We start from the raw sequence: 24,768 nt of genomic DNA, 5'->3' as shown, positions 1-24,768 counted from the left end.
AATTGACCAAAGACAATGACAGGTTACACCCGGCCTTGTCCTTGCAGGTTCAGAGTTGCAACTCGGCCGGGGTGGAAGTTCAGTCGGAAACTTCAAACTTACGACCCAAAAAAGACCAGACATCTTCAGCCCACACTTTTGCCTTTTTTGGCCCATTTCATCATCATCACAAGACGGACTGGGACGAGCAACAATTTGGCTTTTCTCGTGGCGGATCCAACCATTCAATCAATCGGACTATTTCGAAACGATAATCAACGGGCGTTTCTCTCCACACCTTCGCAACTGGCAGACATTGGCAGGTCACATCACCTCATCTCACTTTGAATCTCACAGACATATATCAAATACAACCACAGACAGTGTACGCCCCTCCAACTCAACTCCAACACCAACCTACCCTGATCCCTGGCACCAGTCATCATATTTGACATTCCCATCCTTTCTCTCCTCCACTCGTCTTCCTTCCCAGCTGACCGAGAACGAAGCTGTTTCACAGGCTTCGGGCCTCCTTCTTTCCCCAGTTCAAGTGTATGCTGTGTCCACACACTACGGTGGGATAAACGTCAGATTTCGAGTTAATCGCGAGACGTCCACAGCAGACTTGCAATTTGATCTGCAGCAATCGTCAACATGTTTGCACCAACACGACGGTTATTTCAAAAGGTCCAACCATGTCGGATCACCCTCTTCTCCCGCGATGAGTGCGGCTTGTGCGTGCGGGCCAAATCGGCACTCTCCAACGTTTGGGATCGCCGGCCTTTTGCTTACACGGAGGTCGTCATCACGAAGCCAGAGAACAAGAAGTGGAGGGACCTTTACGATTTCGACGTGCCCGTGGTAAGTTCATCCTTCTTCCCTTGCCGCGTGGGATGAAAAGGAGACCATCCGATGACGCACATCCACCTTCGCAAAAGTTTCCTGCAAAAGTGAGTCTTTAAACCTTTCTAATCCGTTGACGTGCGCCCCTTTACCCCAGATCCACATTAGCAAAGCCGAGGCCCCTGAGGAGGATGTCAAACTCGTGGGCAAAGCTGTCAAGCTCATGCATCGATTCGACCCAGATCAGATCGAAGCCAAGATGGATCAAGTAGAGGGAGGAAAGTAAACTCTGTGAAGATTGTCTTTTTTACTCATTCAGAGCGGCCGCAGCGTTGCTTGGCTCATAGGAGGTAGCCAACGGGAGAGCCAAGAGTTCGACCAACCAAGCAGCACAGCCTACTCCTCTACCATATTCGATACCCTTCTACACTCGAGAATCTTTAGGCATCTCCTACGGCGTCGCTCAGTACGATCCACCCTTGGCCGGCTTCGCCCCTCCCCTGGCTATGCTCAATGACTCCGATACTGTGTACTGCAATGCCGTGTAGTCCGTCGCCACGCTAATCATGTCGAACCCCTTATCTGCGAAGAAGTTGGACTGTTCGCCGCTCGTGCAGAAGATGCCGGCCTTCTTACCCGCCTTGTGCGTCGCCTCGAGGATGCGCTCAATAGCATCGCTCAGCTCCTTTTCGATGACGCCGTTAATCACCGGATGGCCAATGTTGTTTCCTATGATGCCGGTCAGCCAGAATCGTTCAAAGCCAAGTGAAGAAGCGGCCCAAAGTGCATGGCTCAAGGGATGGCATGAACTGACCAAGATCAAAGGGACCAATGAAGAGCGCGTCGATACCCTCCACCGCCGCGATCTCGTCAATGGACTCGAGCGCCTCCCTGGTCTCAATCTGCACAATCGTCAGCAGGCTGTCGTTGGCCTGCTGCAGGTACTCCGTCATGCTGGGCGCCGGGCTGAAGCGCTCCATGGCGAGAGGTGATCCGAACCCGCGTCGTCCCCACGGCGGGAACTTGGCCGACTGCACCAGGTCCTTTGCCTCCTGGGCGGTTCGGAGCAGCGGAACGAGGATCTTTTTTCAAACGTCAGCCAAGCTTCCTCTCTTTGAGAACACCGCATGTAAATGAAACATTCTCTCTGTTCACATGAGGGTTGTCTGCTTACCCCGTGAGCACCGCAATCCAAAGCACCTGGAAGTGTTGTTAGTCTGGTCTGCCCCAATCATGAGCAAGGGGTAATGGCCTTACGCTTCACCATCCAGCTCTGCATGTCTGGCAACCTCACAATGGGAGATACACCAGCCGCCGCAATGGCAGGGACAGCGTCGTGCATGGCGCCATCTGGGAAGTGGGACACCGACAAGTCAGCTTCTCATCTTAATCCTCAAATTCAGCGTTCAGCATCAACACTGCTCTGATGAAGCAGTTCAACTCACCGTCAATGTTCCCATGCTCGCAATCGACCAAGATCCAATCCACGCCGGGGCTCCGGGCAAGCACCCGCGAGACGTTGGCGCCGGGAATCATCTGCCACAACCCGAAACTGGGGCCGGCGCCCTTGGTGAAGGCCGTCCGGAGCTTGTTGGCCGCTTGCATCGCCGACATTGTAGTTTGTATGTACAAATGCGAAGTGATAAATTGACGAATGATAATGAATTGTGTTTATATGATTTGCAAGTAGCGACAATTCTTGTGCGACGTCAGATACAAATCTTTTGTTTCTTTTCTTTCCTGATAGGTTTACTATGTGATCAAGCACCGGAATCGGCTCATAACGTGAACCAACCCCCTCCAATCCAATGTGTCACCCGCGCCTTATGTCAGATACGCGTAGGGTGTCTGTCTGTCTGTCCGTCCAGTGCGGGGGTGCTTTACTGATTTCTTCGGAGGGAAAGCCGGCCATGGCGCCCCCATTTCACGCATGCACGCGGATAATAGATAGAGGCGGGCCGGGGGAGGTAAAGCGGGTTCCAGGACAGGAACTCGGTCCATTCCCACCACAGTATCCGTACCAAGGGTAGAAAAAGACCCACGAGACGGAGATATTCATGCGGCGGGGTAATTGTCGAGTGTGATGGGGGGTTATTAGTCTATCAGAGCTACCTTACCCAGGGAGGAAACGTGGGGGAAGAGGTGTGTTTGGGCGGGGCTAGCCGAATTCCCGACTCCCGCGACCTCACCACAGCAAGCTCCCGTCAGGTGCTTGCTACCTGATGTCACCAAAGGTATGTACAGAGAGGTAGGTACCTACCTAGATAAGTGCGTGCAATTAGTCCAAGCTTGGGACCTTCAAAACTTCACAAAGAACACAAATCTGGTCACAATATAGACTTTCGGGATTTCAACCCCTCGCCGTGCATGGCCGCTCCAGAAGCCTACCCGGGCGAAGTTGCGTTTGCTCGTAGCTTTGCTCTTTTTTATTTCGTTGAATGTGGGAAAGCAACAGCTTATTGTACAACTTTCAGGAACCCAGATCTGACGCTGCGGATCGCAAAAAATGCGCCGGCCATGTACGATGTAGGCATGTGTATGCCCTCTTTTCTCTCTCTCCAAACTTTTCTCTATGTTTGACTTCCCGGATGCAGATTGGTCAGCGTAGCGATGTCTCGTTTGTGGCCCAAAGACGACTCTCTTGATATGTTCGTCCGAGCCTTGTCCAAAAGGATTGCTCTGAGCAACACTTGTTGCCATAGACGGCCAAAGATCCACTCGCGTAGAGTGTCGAATACCCACCTCTCGCCGACCAAAGTTTGTATAGGTCGCGTTGGGCGTGGTCGTTCGTGGCCCTTCTCCTTACTCTTCCCCATTGCGGGTGACGTTTAGTCCTGGAGGCAGCTTTTGCGAGGATATGTGAGTTAGACCCAGTCAAGGCTTCGCAGATATTGACATACCCGAGATAGTCCTCCTTAATGCTGCCGATCGCCCACATCTCACCGACTTCTGTGCGCGTACCAATCACCTTGACACGCACGTGGGTTCCTGGTTCAATGATGGTATCCTCATTGTTGGTGAACTGCGGCGGTGTCGCATTGGGATCCCATTTGATCTCGGACGGGATCAGCTGGTAAAGAAATAGCAGCAGTTAGCTATCGACGAAAAGGTACTGCCTGGCTAGCGCGGAAGCGAGAACCTACATGTGCCGACACGAATAACCGCAGAGGTCCCGCCTGGGCGAAAAAGCCCTGGTGGTTGACTGAGTAGACCACAGCATCAACCTGGGTTCATGTCAGAAGCCGCTTCCCCGACAAAGCCAGGCAGATTTATAGCAATTACCGTCTCGCCCTTGAAGGGTCGCCAAACCACAGCTCGGTATCCCACCGTGAACTCGGCCAGGCCACTGCCTGGGAGAATGCGACCCTCGGAAATATCGAAGGTATCCATGATGGAAATGATGTAGTAACTTCCTGCGCAGGTGCCTTCCACGTCCTTCAGCAACTTGCTCGTCACCAGCTCGTGCATGTTCCGGCCAAAGTAGGAGGGGTGCAGGGTGACCCTGCGCTCCATATTGTAGAGGAAGAACATCGTGACGGTTTCCAAGGCGCAGAATGCTCGGAGGAGAGAAGCGGGTCGTCGTCGTGTCGTCGTCAGCGATGTTGGCCGTATCCTGCCTCCAACAACGCGTCGGCGCGTTATTAACCCAAGCTCTTCGTATTATATGCGACTAATTCTAGTGCTCGTGTTGACGTAGTCTCAATCGATCCGCGATCGAGTGACACGATTGGCAGCGTGGGGCGAGGCAATCGATGCGCGGCTTCCAAATGCAGACCGGTGAGTAAGGTCAGAAGTCGCGAACAAGCTGAAGCTAGAGGGTTGCAACGCGCGACACGCCTCCGGGAAAGAAAATACACGAGGACGGAATGAAGAAGAAGCGCGAGGAATCGGGATTTTGACGAATATCTCCTCTGTGGTGCGCTGTAGGAGATGCGCCGCCAGCGTTATGACTCGACGGGTAGTGAACGGAGAGGTTGTCCTGAGATGAACCTGACGAGGCTGAGATGGCCTTGTTACGGCAAGAAGTGGCTCCTGAATTTTTTGGCGTGCGGGCAGCCACACCTACACATGCCCCAGGCAGGAAAAGTGGGATTGGCAGGAGCTCAAGCCACACCTTTCACTTCGTTCTGCCGCGTTTGCGCTTAAGCACTGCGCTAGCGCGGAAAGCCCGTGGCGGAAAGGTCGCTCCGAAGCCGGGGTAAGCGCGGTGTTCGGGACGAGAACCTTGGAAGGCAGGTACTTTAGGCGCGACTTGAATAGTGACAAAATGAGCGACAAATCCCATTCGTGGATTGCGATGTTGGAGAGTGCACTGTCAGATGCCAGCAGGATGCGACAAGTGGCGCCATTTGGGCCGCGGATGTGAGAGCCCAGCCCTAATGAGTTGGAGCTTGCGTCGTAATTTGGGCTTGCGGCACAGATCACGCATGGAGTCATTTTGGTTATCCAACGAGGACTGTAAAATTCGCCAGCTTCATGTTTTGACATCCGGATGTCCTTCAAGCTCAATCAGAAGAGTCGCTTAAAAGCCTCCCCAACCTGCGACGCGCTCACACGACAAATGCACGACGTTAGATTGGGTGGAGGAAGTCAGTCGTATGTTTGGTGCATGCACGTTTAGCGATTTTTAGTGGACTCATTCCCCCCAAAATCTCCAGTCACAAGCCGCCATTGTGGACCTTGTCGCTTGCAGGACTGCTGGAAATCCAGTGGAATCCCTACGAACTCCCCGAACCGAAGAGCAAAAACGCGCTCCCAGCGGGCCCCACGGGTACTTGCACCGCAAAGGTTCGGCGGAAGGCAAGGTAACTCGACGTGCTTGGGTGGGACACATATGAACACCATTGCAACCCTGTCCGGAACACGACGGCATTCCCTCAATTTCCATCATTCGCAACGACGCCAACATCACCAGCTCTCTCCCCAGTCGTCTATAGTGCATCCGCGACTGATTTAATTTTTGGAATCGATACAGCCGGTCCAAAGTGCACCGCAATCAATCCGTCCGGCCCGCTCACGCTCCAGCTGTTGCCGATCCGCCCGCGGCTGAGCCTCGACCCTGCAGCCAGCCTCGTCTTGGTGCATCTATCCTGCAACAAACCTCGGCTCTCAGTCCACCACATCGCCCTTGGCTTAGGTCTCAGCACCATCTCATTTCATTCACCGCCATCATGTCTTTAGACCTGGAAAAACACCTGACCTTTGTTCGTCAACTGCCCGACTTTCCGGAGTACGTCGTTGGCATGGTTGCTAATGAGCTCACAGTATGGTGCATACCACCATAATACCGTCAACATCGGCATTCACATGGCATGTGTGCCCATCATCTTGTTTTCCGGATTTTGCCTTGTAAGCAATCAATGAGATGTAACTTGAGTCTTTTCACCTGAGCTCATACAGACTTCCTCAGGCCACCAACACAGGAACTCTCATTCCACTCCCTAGCTGGCTCACCGTCCCTAATCTAGATCTCAACTTGGGGACACTGGCAGCCCTGACTTGGGGTGGTCTGTATGTTCTTCTCGAACCAGTTGCCGGCACGCTCCTGGCCGTCATTTGCTTGGCCGCCACTGCCGCTGGCAACCACTTCAGGGTTGAGAACCCTACCTTGACCAACCAGGCCGCCATCGGCATCCACATCGCCTGCTGGATCTTCCAGTTCATCGGGCACGGCGCCTTCGAGGGACGCGCGCCGGCGCTGTTGGACAACCTGGTTCAGGCTGTCTTCCTGGCCCCTCTCTTTGTTTGGCTTGAGTTCCTGTTCAAGCTTGGGTACCGTCAGGAGCTCAAGGGCCGCGTTGACAAGGCCGTCGAGAAGGAGATTGCCAAGTTCAGAGCCTCCAAGGCGAACGGCGACGCCAAGAACGGCAAGGCCCAATGAACTCTTTGCAGACCAGCCAATTACAAAATACTTACTCGGTCTTGCGATGTGAATTCAACCAAACTCACACACTTATCGGAAACCAGACTACAAGCGCTAGCCAAGCGCTTACTACTCCGCCTACTTACCTACCACTGAGAGAGATGAGCAAATTTAAGAAGGCTGAGAAGCCATCACTGGGAGGCCACGAGCGAACAGAAGAGATATTGAAGGATTGAAGGCCCCACGGCATGGAAGCATTCGGGCAGGAGCCATCACTTCATAGGCGGAGTACTTTCATCAGATACCAATTTGAGCTTACGCGTATACAGATTGTCAGTCGTTGGATCTGTTACCGGCCGAGTTGCAACACTTTATGGTCGGAAAGGAGTTTCCTATTCGGACCCCTTTTTCGCGTTGCTTGCTGTCGGTTATCGTGTTCTTCTTATTTTTTTGGGAAGGGAAAGAAGCCTCTATTTGTCCATGTCAATTAAACAGGGAAACCGCTCAAAACACATACATATTTCAACAAACATGAAGCATTCACTCACCAAATCTCCTTTATCCTTCCCACTCTGCCTCGTCTCTTTGCATCATAAGGTACATCTAAGAATGGTGATCTCTCCCTCTCTCTATCCTCCGGGCGTCACAACACACAAAGGACTGAACGTCAGAACGAGCGTCAGAAACAACCTCGCGGCGGGTGCCTCTCCCCTAATGGGTCACATCGTCTCGGCGATCCTTGTTACCAAACGGGTTCCAACCGCCCTTGCGCTTGCCACTCTTCTTTACCGCCTTCTCCGGCTCCGGCGAGGGCGGGGGCGTGGGACGTCGTTGAACACTCGGCTCCTCGGGCCACGGTGCGGCTCGCTCCTCTCGATAGCTGTTGGCCAGTTGCTTCATCTCCCTGCCTCTTCTCACGGCGATGGTCTGCCTTGCCGGTGATGGCCCATCGGCTTCCTTCATGATCCGGATGGCCTCAGCGGCGGCCTGTCTACCCGAAGCCGTGTCTCTGCCGTAGCGGTTCTCCTTTGTCGGTCGTTCATATGGGCCCTCTTCTGAACTTTGGCTCGTTAGCTCGTCTGAGTTTCGCCTTGTTTGCTCTTCCACCCGCCGTCTCTTTTTCTCTTGCGGGTGTTGTCTCCATTTGTCTTCTGAGCATCGTCGCTTTTGTTCTTGTGAGTGTCGAGATGATTTGCTGATCGGGCTACCAGTGCTGGTTACAGTGGGCAGACGTCTCTCGGGTATAATGGGAGGTTCCATTCTCCTGCGCTTCTTCTTAGTAATCTTCTTGTTCTCGGGCGCCGGTGGAGAAGGTGGAGGCGGAGGCGGAGGGAACATGTTCTTGGAACGGAGCCGTGGGTCCTGGTATCCCGGATCCCCGCGAGTGTCACCAACCGAAGCAGCAGGAAAGGCAGGAAGGGCGGGGAGAGGTCTATCAGCGTAATTCTCGCTCCCCTCAACAAGAGCAGCATTACCGCCCTGAAGTCGAGCAGCTTCTTCCATTTCCCGCTTCCTCAACCCCTCTTGGTAGTCCTCCTGGATCGACCAGTAGTTTGTCCGCATCTTTTCTTCCTTCTTATCCTGTTCCTCCTTACGCCGCCGCGAGGCCGCCAGCGCCGCGGGCGTGAGCTTCTCGCGGTACTTGTTCGTCGTGGTCGTACTAGTGACCATGCCCTTGGTGGCGATCCCGGTCTCCTCGGCAGTGCGGCACTCTGGGCAGGTGACGTTGGGCCAGACGGTGTCGTTGGCGCGGAGCTCGCTGCAGGGCTCTTCAGGGGCGTCGCCGAAAAAGAAGAAGAGGACCGGACGGAAGCACCAGCCCGCTCGATGGCGCCATGTCTTGCGGCAGGTTACGCGTTTTCGTTCCTGGTGCTGGCATGTGTAGATTGTTTTTGCGAAGCACATTGCTGCTTCTCCTCTTGGATGAAATTGGCTCTGAAGGCAAAGGTTGTGCTGGCTTTGGAGAGCCAAGTACGTTCACCTACCACAGAAAACTCCTCGGTTATGTCAATTGTTGTGATATAAGTGATTTTGGTTGCTTTGGTCTGTCTTCTACAGCCCTGACTTCTCTCTCATTCAGGACGCTTCTATATAGCTCTGTCACAATCTAGGCCTTACTCGCAATAAGAGAATATCGACAAAGGGTGAGCATGAGATTTGTTGCAGATCTTCTATCACAACAATGCGCACAGCCGTTGTTTGGCATAATTCTTTGTTTCTGTGGCCTCGAACAAGAGAATCCAACCCTTTTGACACGATACACACGAGAGACTTTGAAACCTGTATCTCTTCACAATCTGAACTTGCTGTAATAAGTGAATACAATGGTAGGTAATCTCACTTACGACTGTGACTTTCCTTCATTACTTGATTCATTGAGTTATTTGCATATCAACTTTGCTATTACCAAGGTATTAGGCGACTCAACTCGACCTTGACAAACAATCATGGTTCTTATGGAATCCTGCTTCCCGTCTCAAGCTCGAGGCTAATATTCAGCTAACCATCTTTACCATAATACGTGTAGTTGACTTTGGAACCGAAGAAGCGCCATGACTACTACAATACGTGCTTACATGCTTGTCGGATGTCGTGGACAATGACTTCTTGAGATTATGTAACCGAAACCTCTCCAACAAATGAAAAGTTTAAATGACAATAGGTCTTTGTCTCGAACATAGCCTGCCTTAAATGCTCTCTTTCATCAACCAAGATACCTTTTCCTAGTTGTAAGGAAGACCAATCACCAAGAAATACAAAAGGTTCAATGTGGTAGCTTATTTCTCTCAGTCGCGTCTTTTCGACGTTCCTTCTATAATTTCATAGCTCACATATTTAGGCACACAGTCGTATTTTTTTTCATACACCGAGAAGCGTCTAGATTTTTAAGCCCTTTCTCGATAATCCTACTGAAATCCATGATCATCTTTTCCTCTGTCTTCTAACCCTATGATAGTCTATCTCAATATCAGCCTCCCGGGCAGTATCAAATGTATTTACAGGTCAGGACACCCAATTCTGCCACAGCCGTTGAATCGAATCTAGCTGAACATATCTCGTTTCTTATGCCAGCATGTCTCATCGAGTGACAGCTGCAATACTTCTCAAACAGCTGGCCACCACCAATACAAACTCCAGCAGCAGCATAGATGGAGCAGAGCCATTCAGAGCCCGTCTGTGACGGAATATCCAGCCACTATCACAACATTGCCTGTGATCAACCCGGGCAACAACACACAATGGAAGCTGATTCGCTACTCGATTCACATGATCCCCGGATTTTAGACCTGGTGACTTACGACAGAATGAGAGGGGAAATTCAGCTTCCAACAGCGTCCGCGTCAGGTCCCCGACGCTTCGCAATCTCCAATGAGTTGTCCAACGGCGCAAAATGGGCTGTCGAGGATCGTCATGAACAGCTGACCATATGGGGTGATGAATGGAAAAGAGTATGGGAGAGCAAGTCAACAGACCCCGCGCGGCGAAGCAGTCTCGTTCATGCGCCTGTATGGTGGCAGAAGGCAGGGAGATATACAGACGCGTGGATCGACGAGAGAACGAGGATCGTCATCTATCAGAAGATCGATGGCACCTTGAAAATATTTGAGTCCCTGCGAGAAGGGATCACCGCGTCGTCACACATCTTCTTTGGATATACGCCGAGAAGAGGTCATGTGGCCCTCTGGTTCCTGCCAAAGACCCCTTCGAACCTTCGCCGGTTGCCCAAGATCGTACGAGAAAGCGGAACGCCTGAATCATCTCATCACACTGGGCACACCGAGACGGGTTGTGACGCACGCCGAGATATTGTTCGACATGCCATCTATGGGAGATCAACGACTGGGTGCAGGTTGAATCGCGAGACTTGTTCTCTGAGGAGATCTGATTCCAACGAGGTGAGACCTTTGGCTGAGGAAATGGAAGCTTTGATGCGTTTAGTAGATGATGCCAGGTTCGCAATGTTTCCCACTACTGCGAAGAGTGCTCAGAAGCAGCCGAAGGTTGGCAGAGAAGACACCAGGGATGAGATGTTCGTGACTGCGGCAAGACACACTGGGGAGTCACGTAAGGCTCGGCATCCTCCCACTCCAGATCGAGATGCTCTCTCCAGTCGTTCACGAACCAATAGTACGCTCGACACACTGAGTCCCCGCTCTTGCTCAACAATCACAACAAGGAATGAGATGTCCTCGTCTCGGAATGACGAGCAAGTGCTCACTGGGCTTCACTTGGTCCAACGCCATCCTCGACCAGACGTCTCGGTAGTTGTGGGACCGCATCCCGGTGTCCGAGGGAATATTTCTCGAGTCTCTTGTCGTCCGGGAGCATCAGATTCAGAAGGGGCTGGGCCGCCCTTCGCACGAGAGGATACGGACCATCACGGCGTAGCGCACAAGGACCACGAGGCACATGGCCGCGCTCATCGCAGGCTGTGCAACAGCGACAAGAAACGGACCCACGTGCGGAGGCAACACGAGGAATTACGGGAGAAACATCCCGAGCTCGGGCAGCGTCGGAGGATTGAAATTGGCGAGGAGGTGGAGGAGGAGGAGAAGGAGGCGGGTTCGCGACTGGGCAATGCGGGACGCAGCCAAGACCGGCGTGACCAGGAGCAGCGGCGCCACGAAGAGGGAGGGATGGCCCGCAGGCGAAGGATTCCCGGAGATGGCAGTCGGAAGAAGCTTGTATTTGCTGCAGTCCCCGCTCGCAATCGCTCTCCCACGAACCCCGTCAAAGGCTCCCCAGGCCAGGTCGTCGGAATGTCTCTGGGCCCTTCCAGCCCGGATGCCGGCAACGAAGATCGGCGGTCTGAAAGGAGACCCAGCAGCTTGCTGCATGAACAGGAGACAATATCGACATGGAAGGCTCGGCAGGAGACACTTGCTGCCTAGGAAGGAAGATGCTGAGATTTTGCTTGCGACATTCACTATCAAACTGCGTGCTTCACAAGTGGGCGGCTGCTAAACTGCCATCTGTCCAGAGCAGTAGCAGCCTTTGCTTAATTTGGATAATGGTCACCGTGAGGAGGGTGAAAGACATTATTTGTCGGCTATTGCGGCAGGGGTAGATGAATATGGATATGCAACACCCGCTTGCTGAACTCCTTTTAGTTGTCTCTAAGTTGACAGCCGTGTGACAGGGAACCGAAGTGACGTTACAGCTGTCAAGCCAAACATGTTCTCTGGCGGTAAGTTGAGTTGAGGTTGCTGCCTCCACCTACGTATGAGCAAGATGTCTCTTCTTTTCGAATGTCCTCAGATTGTGGGAAATTCCCTTTGTCAGTGACGTGCTAAGATGACGTGCGATTTCAGCCTTCATTCCTCTCAGAACATCCCTTCTTCACGCAAAGAGGTGTTGAATGCTGAATTTGGAGTGAAAGACAAGTGAGGGAACAGCCATTCGTCTCAAAATCTTGGCAGGATTTTGATGTGGCTTGCCACAGACCGATACGGAAGGTTGATTCAGCCTCCTAGATGCCCGACCCGTACTTCATGTCCCTCATTTTATTATCCGGGCTGGTTATGGCTTGGTGCCAACAAAGGCGGAGCCCTCCTCCAAAGAGCGAATTCGACATATGCTCGAGAAATACCTCAGGCAAGTCAAGCCAACCGACACAGCCCCACGACCACCTATTGCAGCCCATGACGGTTCTCAATGTCTCGCATCTAAGATGGCGAGCTATGGCGTGAGAGGCGGGAGGAGTTATTATTCACAAGTTGAATCGGCCAGAGTGAGAAATGTGTCGTGTCGGCCCGCGACCGCCTCTTGCCAAGGATGAATTCTTGAGCATGTCAGATGGCGGAAGCCTGGAGCGTGATTCGACAGACTTGCTGGTGAGACCCTTTTCAAAATTGTGCCCTAGACAAGCTGTCAGTTCTCAAGTTTACTTCAGCTCTAGGCGCTTATGTCTAGGCGGCTAAAACGGGATTGGGCGGGAATGCAAGCTCCCGTTAGGGAGAGCGGGAAAGGAGGCAAGTTGAGGCTAAGAGGCTTTGGGAGGCTGAGACAAAATAGACTTATTGTTTTTCTCACCTCACAACCTCCTACGTAAGAATTTCTCCGACAATCATCACGATTGCATCCACCTATGTGTTCTGCGGACGAAAGCAGAAGTTGCAGCAAAGGCCAGGCGGAGAGACAATTGCAGTAAGAGGCTCGGAAGCCATCTTCTCGAGAGGATATCCTGACAAGCGGGCTCCATTGATCATCTCCTGTCGATCATTTTGGGAGGGGGCAACTTTACTTCGACGCTGCCGGTCATTGAAGAGCCACGCCGTAACATCACATCATCCGAGAGGTAGTGTGGTATGTGTTCCTACCGGTGATCGGCGGCGGGAGCAACGGCGGGCGAAGAATGAGCTGACTCTGATCACGACAGTCACCCCCGCAAACGTCACTAGGCCTTCGGCCGAGATATCCTTTTCGTGTCTCATCGGAGGGTATGGGTGGATATGGGGATTCGCGCCTTTCCGTGACGGAGATCGGGTCTGGGCGGAAATTGTGAGCCCCCGTGGGACTCATTCCCGCAAGCCGTTCGCAGATGAGAGGCACCAATGAGGAAGCAAGGAGGAAAGATGCCACGATCCTCCCACCGGTGGATATGTCTCACATTTGAGTTATCCATCAGAGACATGACAGGACGGATCTAGTAGCGCGCAGGCTGGAGCGACGGCCAGCGATTGGTCGACTTTGACGGGAGGAAGCTGTCAAAGGCGCTTGGCCTCAGACTTCCCGCCCTCCCTGGACCGCCTTGGCCCTAGGAGCCAAGGAGCCTAGCCTTTCGTGCCCGCCCAAGGGTCCCTCTCCATGGTTGGCTCGGCGTTAGATTCCGAAGCGAAACCTGTGATGGGCCTCTGCGGGAAATGTAGCCGGGGACTTCACGAGACTGTTACTCTCAGCAGGGGATCAACGTGAACAACACGTTGAGGATTCCTTGCAACCTTGGCACTGACGTGGGTCAGTCGAAGGCAAAGCCGACGAAGACGGAAGGCGGACTGACTGCTCCTCAACGACGACGGCGACGACGATGTAGAGACAGCTCGCCATAATCCCTCAGTTCGTCGACAGTCCAAATTCATTATAAAAGACCTCGTCATCCGCCGTCCAGATCGTAATATCTCCTCTCTCATCATCACACCGCGCCTTCACTACAGGATAGTCAGCCGCTTCAACTCTCTCAACTCTCAAGTCTTCGGATCACTCACTACCACTTCCTCTTCAAACCAATTCCCCTTTTCTTCGGAAACCCTACCATCAAAATGAAGTCCGCTGTCGTCCTCACCACTCTCCTGGCCTTCGCCGTCGCCAACCCCGTTGCCATCGCCAACGTTGACAACACCAACGCCATCGCCAAGCGCAATGTCGAGCTCGAGGCCCGCCAGCTTGGTGGCATCGACCTCTCCAGCCTCCCCGGCTTGAGCATCCTGCAGGGTCTGGGCCTTCCTGGCCTCTCCAACCTTCCCATCAACTCTGGCAACGTTGTTTCCGTCCTCACCAACCTTTTGGCAAGTGTTCTCAGCGTTGTTGGCAACATCCGTAAGTAAATCTAGAGAATGTAGATCAAACCATCGCCATTAACAGTTCCGAAAGGCCAGGGTGTTCCCGGCATTGGCGCCATCCCCAACCTTCCTGCCATCCCCACTATCCCCGGTGTCTCCGTTCCGGCCGTCGGCGCCGGTACTATCAGCGCTGAGCAGCTCACCGCCTTGATCGGTGCCCTTCAGGCCCAGGTCGCCAACGCCACCTCCATTGGCACCAACCTGCCTGCCGGCCTCAGCTTGGCCCAGCTCCAGCAGATCCAGACCATCATCGCCACCATCCAGGCCCAGATTGCCCCTCTCATCTCTGGCACCGGTCTTCCTTCCCTTCCCGGTGAGTATTGTCTATGCCATTCAACTTCGAACAGCAGCTGATACAGCTTAATAGGCGTTCCCACTGGCGGTCTCCCCGACCTTGGCGGCCTGACCTCCGGCCTCGGTGCTCTCTCTGGCGTCCTCAGCCTCGTCACCGGCCTTCTCGGACCCCTTCTCGGTGGTCTTCTCGGTGGCCTCGGTGGCGGTCTCCTCGGTGGCCGTGCTTAAATTCGAGAATCGTCGCAGGCCGGTAACTCATTCGGGCAGGTACTCTGCAGCCACGGAACTGCACACCCATGACGAGTTGCGGCATAATTGACAACGCCCCGTCGGCTTGTCGACCGGGCTTCTCGCAAAGCACTTTTTCCACAATCACTCCACCCACAACTTCCAGCATGCGGTCTGCATAATACCAAAAGGTTTCCGAAGACTTTGAGAGGAAAGGACTGGAACGCGAGGGATTTAGCGGTGATCATTCAACATCAATCGGGGACTTTGAACTTTGTTGCGGGCATCTGGCGAGTCCTAGCGGCTCCTTTTCGCCTTGCTTAATCTCTTGTCTTTAATCATTTCTTACCAACCTAGCTTCTCTTCTACATGTCCCCCAGGACAACACAATAAAAACTGTCGATCCTTAAAACTTATCGTCTCTCACAGTGATAGTACCGATCAGTCGCGCGAGAACCGATAACAGCTGATTATTCGGTAGCATCATGCCTAGCAGATCAGCGCAAACCGACATTGTCTCCAGTACACGAAGAAGAGGCGTGTCGAAAATGGGCAATATTACCTTCGAGTTTCGTCTTTACCATCGAGAACCAAAGCCATGCAATTCGCTGATCAACGCAGTTTGGGTTGCAAATGGCAATGATTTGCGAACGAAGGGATGGATGGGCAGAAGTTGAGATGAACCGTCTTTGGTCGTTGCATTGGATGCATACCCTCTGATAATCGAATAGCCAGCCATGATATCGGGTCGTATGCCATAAGTGCATATCGAGGGCTGCAAGGGAGCCAATGCGAGGTAGTGGATACCCGATCTCTCCGTCTCCCCTCCCCCACACACCTACATCATCCATCGAAGCCTCCTCTGCGATCGATGAACCGAATTCGCTATCTTTCAGCTTTGACCACAATCTAGCTTCGTTTTTTACCTTGAACTCCCTGACGTCAAGCCACTCACTGACACAGCCAGCGGCGGGCGTTTGCTTTCAGGGGAGCTGGGCGGCGGCGGGCATGGGTACGGCATTGCCGCTGTCGTTTCTGCAAGCTCCAGCCCTCTGGCTCTCCCGGTTCCTGCAAGCCTCCAGTCTGCAGGGACCTGACGGCCCAGCCGTTTCCAAGAAATCCCAAGAATCGGAGCCAAAAGATGACCAGACGATGCCTGACGCGAACCCCACGCCGCCGCGTCTATCTGGTCAATCTCTGCTCTATCTGAAATCTAGAACAGCGGGACGCGGCGGGTCCTCTGGCATCATCCATTGAGGCGCGGTGATCGAGGCTTCCCCTTCTTGACTCGAACGACTTTCTCGATCCATCTGTCTGCTGATTGTCTGATCAGGCTGGTCTCCTAGGTTGAGACGGTGGAAGAGTCTTCCGAATCCTACCTTGTCCGAATGCGGTTTGCAACGTCGGTGGTGAACAAAGCTGCTCAAAAAGCGTGGACATTCTTAGCCACCACAAGTCCAGTCTAACCCACGGTGATAGGTATCACAAGAACGGCTGGCTGCGCGTGTTGTCGAGTGCCTCCGAAACGAGGGCCCCGATGAGAACAGCAGGACCCTGACGCAGGATGGCAGACTGCATCGGTCTAGGCGCATGATGGCTGCTGCTGGGCGGCGCGCCGGCAGAGTTGCCGTTCGGCGGGCTTCCCCACACTTTTACTCTCCTCCTCCCCCGCCGATCGTTGCCTTCCGCGGTGGAGAGAGTGGGCGGGAGCATGAGCCAACGAACGATGATCCGTACATATGTCCCCAGTGTCGTGCCTACCTACATGATCGTTTGTGGCAGACAAGCAGCGCACCAGACTGGGCGCAGCTTGAATGTCCAATGGCGATGATCCTTTTCTGCCCCTTTCTCTCTTGTGTGTACGCCTGCTTACCTATCCACTGCAATCGTTTCGTCAGAGCTACTATGATATGTGCACCAGAACGTAGATCTCGTACCAGTTTGGGCACAACATCACGTGTCGAGCTCATGATTCGCGAGGGTTTGCATGGAGAACGCCGCAGACATGCCTAGCGCAGCAAGCGTAGCAATACCTACCGCAGAGAAGCAGCGAGATCCCCCTCAGATGTTTCTATGGGTTTCATACCGAAGCCTGGCACTCGATTGTCATCCGTTCCAATCATGGGGTCTCCCTTGCTGACTCCAAGATACTTCGGGACGCGGGAAACTCAATGCTGAAAGAGGATAGACCGTGCCATTTGCTCAGGATCGACGACATCTGACTGGCTCACGATGTCAGACTAATCCAGCATCTTCTCTCAAGCTGGGGAAGCCATTGCATCGCATCGCAAGCTATCAATCGTGCCAGGCTCAGTGTGATCAGACCATGTACCTGCGCGGGGTAACGAGAGCGAGGGGCAGTTAGGGGTCTATGTCTTGCTTGTCTATCGAGCATTACGCACTTCCCGTTGGTTCAGAAGACGGCAGACCACAGCAGAAATGATGGAGGGAGGAGAGCACCAGCGCTCGACCTTCTGCCGTGACGTCCAACACTAACAGCTACCATTCACCCAAGGCCATGTCAGTGTACCTACTTACATTACCTCGTGACCAATGCCCCAACTCAGCCAGAGGCGAAGGCCTAACAAAGCCAAAGCACTCTACAGAGTACCTACGCTGGCACTCGACTGTACCCTTTTCCCTCGAGCGGGTTCCCCGTAACCAAGTCCCCTTACACTAGCATGGTAGCTCCCCACGTAGCCAAGTAGCGTTAGTCTTTCTAGCGTGTGATGGTGACAGACGAGTAAACACCGTCATCGTTCTGACGGACCCATCGACAAGCTTTCCCGCATCCCTTGTGTCAGGGGAGTGGGCGGTGGTCTCATTGGTGAAGTCATTCTCAGGGTGTGGGTTGTACAGGATCACCGTGGGCCCTTGTTCGAGCTACCTACCTTGAACGTATGCCCCTATGGCAAGTCAAAGCTCGAGCTGGGTGGTGGGTGCTTCGACTCAGCTGTGAAGCCGGATTGCTTATATACCTCCTCTTCTTCCCCTCATTTTCTCATGGATCCTCATTGCATCACAGCTATAAACACCTTGACAATTACAATCACAAGCCATTTACGACTAGAAATCATCAAGTCACACATATAACAACACCAACCTTCAATATGGACTCAAGCAAGAACGTCGATATCCCCGTCTCTCCTACCGGCCGCAGACGTGTAAGAACTCCTTGATTCCAATTACACACGTCATGTTGCTCACACACATGAACCTCAGAGCTCCGGAACCCTCTTCCAAGGTCTCATGGATCAAAAGCGTCACGACGGCAACGCAGCCCGTAGACAATCAATGACAGACTCAAAGCCGGCGCCTGGATTCATTGGGCAAATGTGGCACAAGTGGGTTTACCTCAATGCTTTCATCACACATTACATACTAATGCGCCTTTACAGCTGGACTCGTGGCCCTGCTAGCCCCCCGAAATAGGAGTTTTGTGATAAAGGCATGGCGATAAGGGAGTTTGTAAGATTGAATAGTTTTGGCGTTTGGGGACAGATGAGAAGCCCTTTGAGGCACTCGCTTTTGTAATGTTACGTGGCACATATCAACCTGCCACAGTTTGTCGTACAGAATATGGAATACCAACCTCTTCTGCTTGGGCCTAATTGCTTTGTATGACGACCGTGACTTACACGCTACTTTCCCACGCGCACCCTTGGGAGACTTCAAACTTTGCGACTTGCCTTCACCAACATTTGTTGAGAAGACTGGATGAGGCTCTATCAAAAGCGCCTTTCGTCAACAAATCCATGTATATCAACTTGCAATCCACTCCGATTTGTGCTACACGTTCTTAAGTAACCAAAAGTTTCCAATCCTACCTCAGTTCATCCATTGCAACAAAACCCGTCGACGCTAGAAACACCACGACATATCAAAGCTGGTATGTTCTTCATTGCCGTCAACATGTTGCAAAACACAAAACGAAAAGTCAAGCGGAAACGTGATTGGGAACAAATGTCGGATCTGAATTACGACTGCCGGGACTATATCATGGGGAATCAAAAGTCATCTCCTCTAAACAGTAATCCTCCACCCGCTGTCCCCCACTGTCGTCAAAGGTTTAACCAACCTCAAAAGTCGGGAACTAGTGCCAGGCTTGCATTCCCATGGCTTGAAGCCAGAACACCCCACCTGCTGCTTCCCCTTGTCGCGTGGTCCCACCGCAGAACCCCAAAACTGTTGATCGAGACGCGAGCTTTTCTCCATGGCCACAGATGTGACCATATCAGAGAGACGCGACCAGCCCAAACTCATGAGCCCTTTCGGGCCCCCAATACAAACGTTGCCCCCACGTATCGGCACCCAAAAGGGTGGTGGCGTGTATCGTGGGGTAGATCCTCCTCGGCCTAGTCCGAGATGCTGGCTCCGGAGCAAAGTAGCCTCTGCCGCGAGAAATCGTGAGAGTTAATGTGACGATCTCGGCATGTCGCTCTTACTATCGCGCTTATCTCCTTCAGAAAGGACCCCGTCTGTAGGCACTGGATAGGCAGACTGTTTAAACATATAACAGCCTGCGTACCCCCGTCTGTCAGGATTCCGACAGCGGTTGTGTTGCTCAATCTTTTCCATCAGTCGCCCACAAGCTGCAACGGTGGGTCGGGCTCTTGAGCTTTGCAGCTGAAGAGCACCAAACACAGTACGTGAGTACGTGCTACATCTCGATAGTATCGCATAATGCGAATTTAAACACGGTATATGCCCAGAGGGCGATTGTGACAAGAAATACTGACATTGCTGTCGATTTCGATCGTCGTTTCAACCAGGTTGCCTTCGGCAGACCTGGAGGCCGGTCTCCGGGAGACCGGGTTCTCGGTCCGAAGACCGGAGCCAATTCGGCTATTTTCGGGGGCCGGAGCCGCCCACCCGTCCAACGCTCACATCCTCCGATCAGGATCTGAGCGTCATCTGGACATTTTCGTGCGCCAAGTGGCGTAATCGGGTTGCCAGGATAATCTTTCCTGTTCGCAGAGGGAGACAGACATAATTCCCGAACTGCAGCTGCAAACCCATCCATGCCGATCCTCAATGTAGAGAATCAGGGCCTTTTAAAGTCCTGCCCAGGACAAATCATGATCAGGGCGCCGTCCTCTTCCGATCCAATGTCCTGGAGCCCAGGTTAGCGGTACGATCAAGGCAGGATAAGTATGGTGCAAAGTACTTACTATCCATACCGTTTGGCAAAAGAAAAAGTACCAAGAATGCCAAAGTCCCAGACAAACATGTCATTATCGTGGCGGGTCATCAGAATTAGGTAGGGTATGTCGAAGTCTAATTGCTGAAGAAAGGAGATGGTGTCGTACGTCTTGGTTGCCCAGCCTTGGGAACGTCGCAAGTCTAGAGATCGTTGCTAAAGTGGGTTAGTCAGGAGGCTGTCTTGCTAGAGCTAAGTTTTCAGAACATACCACATGTGACTCCATAATGAGTATCATTAACGTAACCTCAATACATGGGCTGCATTTGCCTCTCTATGTCGTCCATTCGTTGCCATGATGCAACTCCAAGGCCTTTTTACGTCCTGCCCAGGACAAAGTGACGAAGAAAAGGCCAGCGAAGCCGAACGGATGTCCTCGGCTTAACTCCAGCCCAACACCACGTGCACGTCCAAGGCCCCTGATAAGTGCGCATATCACAGTACGGTGGTATATTCGTGACGGTAGAGAAAGGGCAGCTCATATGAGCTCACTTGCTCTGTCGGCCGACAGCATGTCTGGAAGCTAGGACTATTGCCGTTAAGCAAAGCCCAACAAGCAGAACAAGGCTGCGACTGCGTACCTTGAGCAGTGACTCAAGATTACCACAGCACCTTATGATGCGGCTAGCCACGAGAGGCAGCAGTCTGGTCGTCATCGTTGGAGCATGCCGTCGCAGACTAATCTGTCGGGACAAAAAGTCTTCCAGGCGGAGAAGCAGGATCAACGAGCTTGCAAATGATAGCAAGTATCGTGAAGGGGTGGTAGAAAAAAGAAAGCTGTTGGCTCAGAGGCACAACACGGGAAATTTGCTCAACCATCCATGGTGCGAGGAAGTTGTTGGTTGCCTCTGGAACTGGACGACGTCGAGAGGTCGTGGTGAAGGATGTGAAGTTGGGAGAAGGCCGAAGAGGGAGAGGAGGGCTAGAGGTGGGTATTTGTAGGGATGTGTGGAGGGGGTGGTGGAAACCACCTTCATGGGCCAGGACACACGACCTGTCGCGCGTCAGTGGTGGTAAATCACCCGGGGGAAGCCAGGAAGCTGGCGCGTTTTCCTCAGCTGCTGCAAGATTCTGAAAAGGTAGCAATTATTGATCAAAAAGGTTTGGAAACCGTTCTCACGGTAAGAATACAAATCGAAGGAACGAGACAGCCTACTTTCTCGGGAAGCAAACGTGATAGACTCGAAGCTGCAGCTGCAGGACGCGACATTTTCCGGGAAAGGATAGGTGCACGGGCGCTGTTAAGGCAAGGTACCTTAACTAAGTCACTTTTAGTAACGAAAGCGCGCACTGTACCTACCTTACCTATCCGTAAAGGTTAGGTACTATTAGGTTAAGTAAGCAACTTGAGGTAGGCTAAATGCTCATTTTAAGCTTTAATTGCTGGCTTTGTTCGTTGGCACTACCTGATACCTGACGAGTTTTGAGTACGAGAAACCAGCTCTGACTTCCATAGAAAGAAGAAAGTGGAATTTCATTCCCGCAGATGGATCTAATTGGTTACAACAGGTCCTTTTCTTTCTTTCGGGAGCAACCACCGAAGCTTATCGCTTTGGAAAGGTGAACTTCACAGCAAAGATGTGAGGACAACTATGGCTTATTTGAACGGAGCAGCCGCTGTGGGGTGTGTAATTCATTGAGAACATACACTGACATTCATCTTGACCAATGCCAGCCAAGCCTTTCTGAAGTAAGGTACCTTACATCATGCTCCTACACTGACCATGTCGCCAACTCGTATCAGTGGACGGCGCGTTCCTTCTCCGAGCAGTACCTTGGTGGAATCATGGCTCATATGAGTGCCAAAGTACACTTTGCCGTCGAACCTTCTGACCTTGCTCAGCGTCACGAAAGGTTCCTGGTGTCTTTCGCCGCTCTCTTGGTCGACGCATACCATCTGGCATCTGCGGCAGGATCCCAGCATAGTGAAATCCTCACCACCAATCGTGAGTTTTATCCATCCATCCTCTGCCCATGGGAGATGGTCAGAATCTTGAGTTGGTCCGACCAAGATATTGCCTCGGAATGCTTCGGAGGGAACTGGTTCCCCGCCATTCGCCTGAATTTCGTCGTTGAGGGCGCGCAAACTCGATGTATTGATCAGGAGTATTGGGCTCTCATTGGAAAGTAGAATCTTTGCTGGTGATTGCTCAGAGTCCGAATCCGGTGGAGAAGGCAACTCTGGAGATGCCCCGAAACTCCCCTTTGGAACCCAAACTTGAGGGTGCTGATGTTTTTGCACCTTGGCTTTTGAGTGACGCATACTTGGTCCCTGCCCTCCCGCTGGAAATCGTGCCAATGCGCACGGCACACCGAGAATATCACTGAAGAAGCCGTTGACATGATCGGAGGCATACACCTGCGTCGTAATCTTGTCGCCGCATACTCGTGAGGACCTCTCACGAGGGCCGCCATTTGTTTCGAAGTAGGTGGGATCCGCAGAAAGGGGAACTGAGATCTCGTCGGGTAGGTGAGAGAGTTTCCTCCCTCTGTACGCTACACGCAGCACGCCACCGTCGAAGTCAAGAGTGGGTTTGATGAGGGCCATCTTGGGATACCTCTTCTGGCTTAGTGCTTGTCCTGACCCTTGGTGGACAAGACACCACTCTCTATCCCAGGCCAGACCTTCGGGCATAACTTCCCAGTCCATACCGAGCGGAACAGAAAAGGCGCCACAGCTCTTGATCGGATAGACGCTGATGCCCTGGACCTGAAACCCTATCGATGAAGTCTGATTTTCGGCGCGACAATCATCAACTGACACCTCTTCTCGATAGAATTCGTCAATAAAGTCGATTAGGAAGTCAACATCTGAAATAGTGCTCATCGCACCAAGACTTGCTCGAATGACGCCAGTCGGCTTTCCAGCGATGACATCTTGGTCAGTGCCGCAGCGAAACCCAGCGGAGAAATTTTTCCTCATCTCCCATGGGCTCAGGTCGAGTGCTGAAGCGATACCTCCAGGACTGCAGACGCCGCCGGTTCGGATATGTAAGTTCTTCAACGTGGCTAATTTTTCAAGCTCGTATAGACTGATCCAGGCTCCGGCAGCATCGCGAATGTTGAACGAGATGAGTGGTCCGCTTCCTACTGAGCCATTAACCTCGCTGCGCCGTTCTGAGTAGATAGTGCAGACGGGCAGCCCATTTCCATGTTTGAGGCTGGCAAGTCCATCGTATAGTCGGTTTCTCAGGAATGCTGTGTGCGATGCCACGCTACTCATGCTTCCGAAGAGCTCTGCGTGAACATCTAGAGCAGCATCAAGTCCTATGATGTTATGGAATGGAAGAGTGCCGTCCTCTAGCCTCTCATGAAGGAAAGTTGATTTGGGAGCATGCCATCTTTCTTTTCCGCAGACAACCATATCGACTGTGCCACCCCCGAAATAGCGCCTTTGATTGAAAATCGGCTCGGCCTGCCTTCTAACAATCAAAGCACCGAGGTCTGGAAAGCCAAAGATTTTGTAAAGACTCAAAACCGTAAAATCGGGTGCCGTCTCCGAGTTACTGAGATCCAGAGGAGAAGTGGCCACTAGTGAAGCTGCGTCCAATAGCGTATAAAATTGCCGGTGCGAGGCGGCAGGCGACTCTCGCAGTAGAGATGGCCATGTTAACGGGTAACGTCGCCCATCCATATGAGATTGAGCTGAATATGAAAATAGCATGGGCGAGTCCGAAGCTTCCGAATCATCCAGGGGAGATTGCCCATCAATCCAACGTCTCACATCGCCATCCGCAACGCATCTGCTCTCGCGCGCCTCTTCGCGAACTCCTATTATGCTTGTGTGGCAAGCTTGGTGATATACGTAAGAAAAGCCCTCTGGTGAGGCCCGGAAGGCGTCGGAAACAAGTTTGATCCCAGCTGTGGTGTTGGAAACGAAGACCAGGTCAAATTCCTCAGGGTCAGCGTTGAAAAAACGGAGAAGTCTGAGGCGAATATCTTCAATGCGAGAAGTGCTATACTGAGAAGAAGGCGAAGCGGAGTGGGGGTTGCCCAACAAGTTTGATGTCAATTCTGCAGAGAATCTGTCAACCAAAGACTTGGCATATAGCGTTGTTCCGGCATGGTCGAGGTATATGGAATCTGTGTTGTTGGTCAGTAAGTTGAGATAGAATAATTGTAGTTGATGTACCAATGCACCTTTGATCATGGGGTACTCCCTATCCCTGAACTCATCCACCTGGGAATTATAGCTTCTCATATCCGCGTCAACCATGACGGCGAAGGGTGTTCCCACAAACACCACAAGTGGTAAAAGGCACAATATGAGTTGGTAGTCAGGGTTGTTAGGGAGGGGTATGGAAGTAGGTAAACAGCAACGTTGGGAACGTTAGTGACCTAGTGACCCCTCTGTCTAACAAATGCGCCGGATTAGGTGAGACGAAATGCCCGTCCAAGCCCATGCATGTCCGAGAGAATGTGTATATGAATTCAGAGATTGTCTGTGTGTCATTGTGGGAGAGAATCAAAACACACCTGCGAGGAAAAGGAAGATTACCATGAGCCAAGACAGGTATCGTGGGATGGCGGCTTTGTCCGCCGTTCATGCTAGAATGCCGGGCACCTCCGCTGCCTCAACAGGCCGGTCGTCGATTGCCACAAGCCGTCTGTGGCCGTCATGGGGAAACAGGGGTAGACAGTGCGGTCGTATGCGATATGAGCCAACACTGTGAAACCAACCATGTCCCAATTGCATTATGTAAGGTACCGCTGCGCACGAGCCAGGAAGCAGGGGAGGGGAAGGCACGAAGGCACGGAGACAAAACCCCATCTTTCTCGGTCGCGTACGCACGGACCAAGAC

At 52.5% G+C, this 24,768-nt stretch overlaps 9 protein-coding genes across 9 annotated transcripts; 5 read left to right on the top strand and 4 right to left on the bottom strand.

The window, feature by feature from the left end:
* Window positions 1-61: 61 nt before the first annotated feature.
* Window positions 62-1,108, top strand: HER10_EVM0009733 (glutaredoxin-like domain-containing protein; the record flags this gene model as incomplete). The annotated part of the gene is made up of 2 exons (XM_035483106.1): window positions 62-840; window positions 980-1,108. Exons 1-2 carry the CDS (start codon window positions 634-636, stop codon window positions 1,106-1,108), a joined length of 336 nt encoding a protein of 111 aa, XP_035335256.1. The 5' UTR covers window positions 62-633.
* On the bottom strand, window positions 958-2,555 carry HER10_EVM0003211 (HpcH/HpaI aldolase/citrate lyase family protein). The gene is made up of 5 exons (XM_035472895.1): window positions 2,268-2,555; window positions 2,080-2,172; window positions 1,997-2,022; window positions 1,637-1,904; window positions 958-1,551 (listed from the first exon to the last, which is right to left on the bottom strand). Exons 1-5 carry the CDS (start codon window positions 2,434-2,436, stop codon window positions 1,286-1,288), a joined length of 822 nt encoding a protein of 273 aa, XP_035334785.1. The 5' UTR covers window positions 2,437-2,555; the 3' UTR covers window positions 958-1,285.
* Window positions 2,556-3,192: 637 nt separating this feature from the next.
* On the bottom strand, window positions 3,193-4,806 carry HER10_EVM0013459 (RNA polymerase ii subunit 7). The gene is made up of 3 exons (XM_035483215.1): window positions 4,105-4,806; window positions 3,966-4,046; window positions 3,193-3,892 (listed from the first exon to the last, which is right to left on the bottom strand). Exons 1-3 carry the CDS (start codon window positions 4,351-4,353, stop codon window positions 3,422-3,424), a joined length of 801 nt encoding a protein of 266 aa, XP_035335535.1. The 5' UTR covers window positions 4,354-4,806; the 3' UTR covers window positions 3,193-3,421.
* Window positions 4,807-5,332: 526 nt separating this feature from the next.
* Window positions 5,333-7,222, top strand: HER10_EVM0000584 (uncharacterized protein). Its single transcript, XM_035470358.1, has 3 exons — window positions 5,333-6,026; window positions 6,088-6,171; window positions 6,233-7,222. Exons 1-3 carry the CDS (start codon window positions 5,994-5,996, stop codon window positions 6,701-6,703), a joined length of 588 nt encoding a protein of 195 aa, XP_035334585.1. The 5' UTR covers window positions 5,333-5,993; the 3' UTR covers window positions 6,704-7,222.
* A 174-nt stretch (window positions 7,223-7,396) lies between these two features.
* On the bottom strand, window positions 7,397-8,590 carry HER10_EVM0003914 (uncharacterized protein; the record flags this gene model as incomplete). Its single annotated transcript, XM_035473575.1, has 1 exon — window positions 7,397-8,590. The coding sequence occupies one exon, from the start codon at window positions 8,588-8,590 to the stop codon at window positions 7,397-7,399; it is 1,194 nt and encodes a 397-aa protein (XP_035334838.1).
* An 812-nt stretch (window positions 8,591-9,402) lies between these two features.
* Window positions 9,403-11,733, top strand: HER10_EVM0005922 (uncharacterized protein). The gene has a single exon (XM_035475524.1). It carries the CDS (start codon window positions 9,835-9,837, stop codon window positions 11,575-11,577), a length of 1,743 nt encoding a protein of 580 aa, XP_035334983.1. The 5' UTR covers window positions 9,403-9,834; the 3' UTR covers window positions 11,578-11,733.
* Window positions 11,734-13,944: 2,211 nt separating this feature from the next.
* HER10_EVM0008076 (uncharacterized protein) lies at window positions 13,945-14,766 on the top strand (the record flags this gene model as incomplete). Its single annotated transcript, XM_035477611.1, has 4 exons — window positions 13,945-14,221; window positions 14,276-14,415; window positions 14,515-14,557; window positions 14,612-14,766. The coding sequence occupies 4 exons, from the start codon at window positions 13,945-13,947 to the stop codon at window positions 14,764-14,766; spliced, it is 615 nt and encodes a 204-aa protein (XP_035335133.1).
* A 2,779-nt stretch (window positions 14,767-17,545) lies between these two features.
* HER10_EVM0013084 (uncharacterized protein) lies at window positions 17,546-18,450 on the top strand. Its single transcript, XM_035482453.1, has 3 exons — window positions 17,546-17,930; window positions 17,989-18,110; window positions 18,165-18,450. The coding sequence occupies exons 1-3, from the start codon at window positions 17,667-17,669 to the stop codon at window positions 18,196-18,198; spliced, it is 420 nt and encodes a 139-aa protein (XP_035335512.1). The 5' UTR covers window positions 17,546-17,666; the 3' UTR covers window positions 18,199-18,450.
* Window positions 18,451-21,590: 3,140 nt separating this feature from the next.
* On the bottom strand, window positions 21,591-24,557 carry HER10_EVM0007480 (MOSC N-terminal beta barrel domain-containing protein). Its single transcript, XM_035477035.1, has 2 exons — window positions 24,107-24,557; window positions 21,591-24,049 (listed from the first exon to the last, which is right to left on the bottom strand). The coding sequence occupies exons 1-2, from the start codon at window positions 24,180-24,182 to the stop codon at window positions 21,672-21,674; spliced, it is 2,454 nt and encodes an 817-aa protein (XP_035335089.1). The 5' UTR covers window positions 24,183-24,557; the 3' UTR covers window positions 21,591-21,671.
* Window positions 24,558-24,768: the final 211 nt, after the last annotated feature.

The sequence above is a fragment of the Colletotrichum scovillei genome (genome assembly GCF_011075155.1).
Source record: "Colletotrichum scovillei strain TJNH1 chromosome Unknown Contig00004, whole genome shotgun sequence".
In the NCBI taxonomy this organism is placed as follows: domain Eukaryota; kingdom Fungi; phylum Ascomycota; class Sordariomycetes; order Glomerellales; family Glomerellaceae; genus Colletotrichum; species Colletotrichum scovillei.
The sequence above is the reverse complement of the archived record's forward strand: the minus strand, read 5'-3'. Positions and strand labels throughout refer to the sequence as shown.